General features: G+C 52.9%; 1 protein-coding gene across 1 annotated transcript in view; it reads right to left on the reverse strand.

Annotated features, from left to right (window-relative positions):
* The window catches only part of SKAP1 (src kinase associated phosphoprotein 1), a 198796-nt gene that overhangs the window by 119302 nt on the left and 74501 nt on the right, over positions 1-4993 (reverse strand). Inside the window, exon 4 of the mRNA XM_029963461.1 lies at positions 1407-1514. Coding sequence (XP_029819321.1) covers positions 1407-1514 — 108 coding nt within the window. The remainder of the gene's footprint in view (positions 1-1406; positions 1515-4993) is intronic.

Consider the following 4993-nt stretch of genomic DNA (forward strand, 5'->3'; position numbering starts at 1 on the left):
CCTCTCACTGCCCTCACAGGGAAGAATTCCTCCTTAATATCCCACCTAAATCCACCCTCTGCCAGCTGAACTCCTGCCCCTCAGGGCTCTGGGATCTCCCTGCCACGAGCAACCCCAAAGGGATCTCCCACTTTCCGGGACAAAACCGCCTCTGCCGAGTCTCCCGGCGCCCCGAGCGGAGCTGGGAGTGTCTCCTAAGAGATCCTAAGGAATTACCACAGCCCTCAGGACCTCCACGGTGCTTCCCAGCCCTGTGCAAACATTGGCTTCCTGATCACTCCTCGGGGACGGGCCCGTGGAGCGGGGCCATGGCTCATTGAGTAAAACCATCCCAGCCCTCTCCATCCCTTCCCGCTCCCCCCGGGGACGGCTCGCACCGTTCTCCCCTTCCCACAGCCAAGCCCCAGAGCAGCCAAAATTAAAAAAGCCCGTCCCAAATTCACACTGCTGGGCTTTCCCTGCCCTCCAAACCCACCCTCCAATCCCACTTGGAGGCTTCTTCCCTCGAGCCTGGATTTAATGAAGCTGGAAAACCAGGAAGGTGGGAGAGGCGGCGTTCAACGGCACGGCGGGTTTGCAGGGGAGGGCACAACCTCTTGGTGGTGGGAAAAGGCCCCAGGAATGATGAGGATGTTCCCACAACGTTCCCACAGCGGGCCAATTTATCCCTCTGGCTGTGGGCAGAGGGATCCCCTCACAACCCTTTCCATCACTGGGTTGGGTTTCCATCACCCCAAGGGCTCCACCAGGATCCAGGAGCTCTCCCAGCCCACAGCAGGAGCAGGGTGGGTGCTCCAGGGGGGCTGAATGGAGAAGAGAGGGTGGCAGCAAAAAGCCCCACAAAAACCAACCAACCAACCAAACAAAACCAAAAAACCACCAGAAAAAATGAATTTTCACGCTTAGAGAAATCAGGGAAATGTGGATGACGACGAGAGCCAGCTTGGGAAGTTTTTGAGTGTTCCCACTCTTCCTGCAAGGATGTTCTAATTGGGAAATCGAGGCTGCTCGGTGCCCTTTAGCTCAGCCCCTTTGAAGAGGGAGGTTGAGCACCCAAGTCGCTCGTTAACTCTGGGAAATGTTGGACACCAGGGAAGATTCCACGTTTTTTCCATCACTGACAATCCAAACCAGACCAACCAAGCCCAGCTTGTACAGAGGTGATCAAGAAACACACGTAAAATTTCAAAATATTAAAATCAGGGTCATCACAACACTTCATGGTCATGGACAAAGAGATGTACCAGTCCCCAAACAAAACCAAAACCATGTGAGATGGGTGGAAGACAAGGAAGTCCTGAGGGATCACACCCTGCTTTCCACCTTCTCCACTCCAAGAACTTCAAGAACCATCAGTGAAACTTCAAAAACCATCAGTGTAACTTCAAGAACCACCAGTGACTTACCATCCTCCTGCAGGTCTGACGGGAGGGATGTCATGGAAGGGGCCAAACTGCAGCTCTGATTTTCATCAGAACTGTCCTGTCCAAAGCCAGGCTCATGTTGATCCTCCCCTAGAAAGAGAAGAGAGCCTGATTTTAGTGGGCACATCCTCAAACCCAAATGTTCCTGCCTTTCCTCCCAGCTCCCACCGAAGTTCTCTACAAAGCCCCAAAATGCTTTTGTGGGTTTTAAGGGATTTAAGGCCAGACCCATCACTCAGGGCCAAGGCAGTGCATTCCTGCTGCCAGAACACTCCTGCTGGATATGTGCAGCCTCCATTCCTGGAAGGCACACAAGGAAGGAGCTGAAAACACCAGTTTTGGGGGCCAAACTATCAGAAGTACATCAAAACTCCTTGTTCTCACTCTCAGCAAATAACCTCCCCATAAATCATCCCCGTGTAGAACAGAGCACTGTGCCACCTGCTCCACCAGAATGAATAATCTCCCTGTGTTTTAGGAAAAAAGCTCTGAGATCCTTCATTGGAGAGTGACAGGGACAAAGAGGCTGACTCCGTGCCAGGCAGGCACACACGAATTCACCAAGTCCCACATCTGGGTGTGGAGGCAGGAGCTGCTCCATCCCCACCCTTGGATGGGGCAGGGAATTGTTTTTTGCTGGGGAATTTGTGACTGATATTGGGTTTTCTGCAGGAGGCACTTTGAGGCACTGCAGTGACAGATGTTAATAGCAAAATTTAATGTAAACGGAGCACCGGCCTACCTGGAAAGGAAAACACCACTCACCCCTAAACAAAGTGAAAAGGGGTCTTTTCAAGCTGATATTTCCTGAGCACACAGAGCCCAGACTGCTGATAGCAGAGGTAAAGACAGCTGCTTGCTCATTCAACACGCACCAAACAGCGAGAAAGGCGAGTTTTCAGCTGATGTTAATTGTGCTCAAACACTAAACCCCAAGTTTTATCTGGGCAAACAGAGGAGTTTTAAATCAAGCCCTGATGAAAGGGCACCAGGGGCCTGGCAGGGAGGTTCCAACCCTCTCCCCCTCCCCTCCAAGAACCAGAGTGGAGATGCTGTTAAAGCCTCAGCTGCAGAAAGACCCGACACAACATTTCGGAGGTGGTTTATTTTTAACAACCTGAAGCTCCCTCAGGACCCCCCCCTCCCAGGCTCCTGCAGTCAAGAAAACTTCCAGTTCCTCATCCAAAGGAACAACCTGGCTGTGAAGAACATAATGCACAAGATTGTCCTCCCCCAGCTCAGCTTGTTCAAGCACAAATCACACCGTGCCAGGCACCGGCAGAGCCTCCTTGACACCAAAAGCTCAAAGGTCTTGAAAATCCGATGGGAGACCTGACTTTGGGATTTACCAAAGGCTTTTGGGGGGTCAGTGACACAGCACAGGGGTCCCTGGCAGTCCATCCTTGAAGCCATTGCAGCTTTCCCGACAGGGGAAGAGCCCAAGCAGCAATAAACCCCTTTCCCGGCTCTATTCCCACTTTGCTTCCAGCAGCCTCAGGGTGGAACCATCGGATTTCGGAGGAAAAAAGGAAATTCAGAAAATAACTCCTCTCCTTTGGGGGAGGTGCCATCGTGCAGCACCATCTGCACTGCTGACTCCTCGTGCCAAGGGGAGAAGCTGAGGGTTCCCTGGCCCCAAAAGGGCAGGCTCCGATCCCTCCCGATGGATCCCACGGGATCCCAGGGATCACCCACCCACACGCTCATTCTGGGCCACGAAGACCAAGCCAGGCACGTTCCTGCGTGCTGCAAGAACCCAAAACTCACACAGGCACCTCCAGGAGGTAAAAAATACCCAGTGAGGGGTTAAAAAGCAGAGACAAAGCCCCGCTCTGCTGAGCAGGCTCCGAGCACATCCCTGAGCGCTCCGACCTTGGCCGAGTCCTCCCGGTGCTCAGCTCAGCTGGGTGTGACAGGGGGATGTTTCTTCCCCATTTCACCCCTATAAAAAGGCTCTAATAAAAAGGGAAACGGGGGGTTCCTTCCCAGGAGGAGCCTCCCCGTGCTGTGCCACCGGGATGCGCCGGCGCGCCCGGACACCTTCCACGAGCCCCTTCGGCCCCTGGAAAAGGACATTTCCTCCCAGCCCGAGCATGCTGTGGTAAAATCCGCTTTTCCAGAGCGGCATGGAGGTAACAGGTGGTCCCTCCTAACGAGATCCAGGTGCAGGATTATGGGGATAACGAGCAAAGTGTTCCCGGGCCCGGCACGGGGAGCGCCCGAGCGTGGCTGCACTAAACCACTTGGAACAGGAACAAGGGCCCCCAGCAGCAAAGTTCCTTGCAGGGATCAGTCACAGGAGGGCTTACTGTTCCCCTGAACAGCAGGAGAAGCTGCTCCACACACCAAGAGAAGCTGCTCCACACATCAGCCACGGAGCCCCAGGTCCCAGAGCAATTCCCACGCATGGAACACGCTCGTCCTCATCCCTGTGCAGGAGGGGAAACCGGGGGGTTCACCCCAATATAACTCACCCATAATCCACCCAAACATAATTCAGCTAGAAAAGGATCAAATCCATAAAAATCTCCCCGTCCAGGGAGCGTTCCAAGCACGGCAAGAGCCGGGACCCTGCGAGCTGCTGCGGCACAAATCAACCCAAACAAAAGTGTTTGCTTCCCTTAGGAATGTTTTCAAACACCACCTCTCAAGTCACAAAACAGAAACCAAAGGAAAAAAAAAAAAACTCTTCCGCCTGAAACTAATCCTATGGCTTTTCCATTTGGATTTGCATCACCAGAACTTCTCTGTGCTTTAATCCCCTTTCTCCATAAAGTTTATGGAGCAGCAACAGCCAGTTGAGTCCAAGCAGAAAAAAAAAACAACCAACAACTTGTCAGGGGCCAAGCTATTGTTCTGATGAAGAAAAAACTCATTAGCTTTTAATGAAAACACAGGGAATAAAAACCAAATAGGCACAGAACCCCAGCAAATAATTACCCTGCACCTGACGCAGTGCTGCTCCATCTTCCTGCTCCAATCCCCAGCAAAACCCCCCGACTTGTCGCTCTTTGGAGCACAAACAAACCCAAGATTGGCTCTAAGGGAAACAGCGAGAGGTTTCTTGGGCTTAAACCTCATCCAGGGGCTCCCCTGGCACTGTTTGCTGTCCCCAGGGGGGGTTGAAGACCTGGATTTCTTGTTTTGTGGCACAGGAAAGATGAGGTTATCCCATCTTTGAGCTGCCTGGCACTTCCTGCAGCAGCAGGGAAGCTTGAAGGCTTTCTGTGGAATTAACACAGATTTATACTGATCTTTCATACTTCTCCATTCTAAGCAATTCCAGAGGGGGCAGGTGTGTCCCTGGTGTCTCCAGGAGAAGTCCAGTGCCTTTGGACAGGTCACAGAGGCCACACCAGGTCCTGCAGGACCCAGGGAGGTCACCCAGACCTGGCATCAGGCAGAGACCAAACCTCTGGCAGAGCCCTGGCACTGGGGGAGGAAAAAAACACCAAGAGACCAAAAAGAACCTTCTTTGGCACTAACAGGGCTCTGAGCAGGGAGGAGCCACAGGAGGAAGAGGCACCACGAGATTATTTACAAGTGTCGGGACAAGGGGGAACGGCTTC

This window comes from Manacus vitellinus, unplaced genomic scaffold (genome assembly GCF_001715985.3).
Source record: "Manacus vitellinus isolate BGI_N305 unplaced genomic scaffold, ASM171598v3 scaffold_102_pilon, whole genome shotgun sequence".
NCBI lineage: Eukaryota > Metazoa > Chordata > Aves > Passeriformes > Pipridae > Manacus > Manacus vitellinus.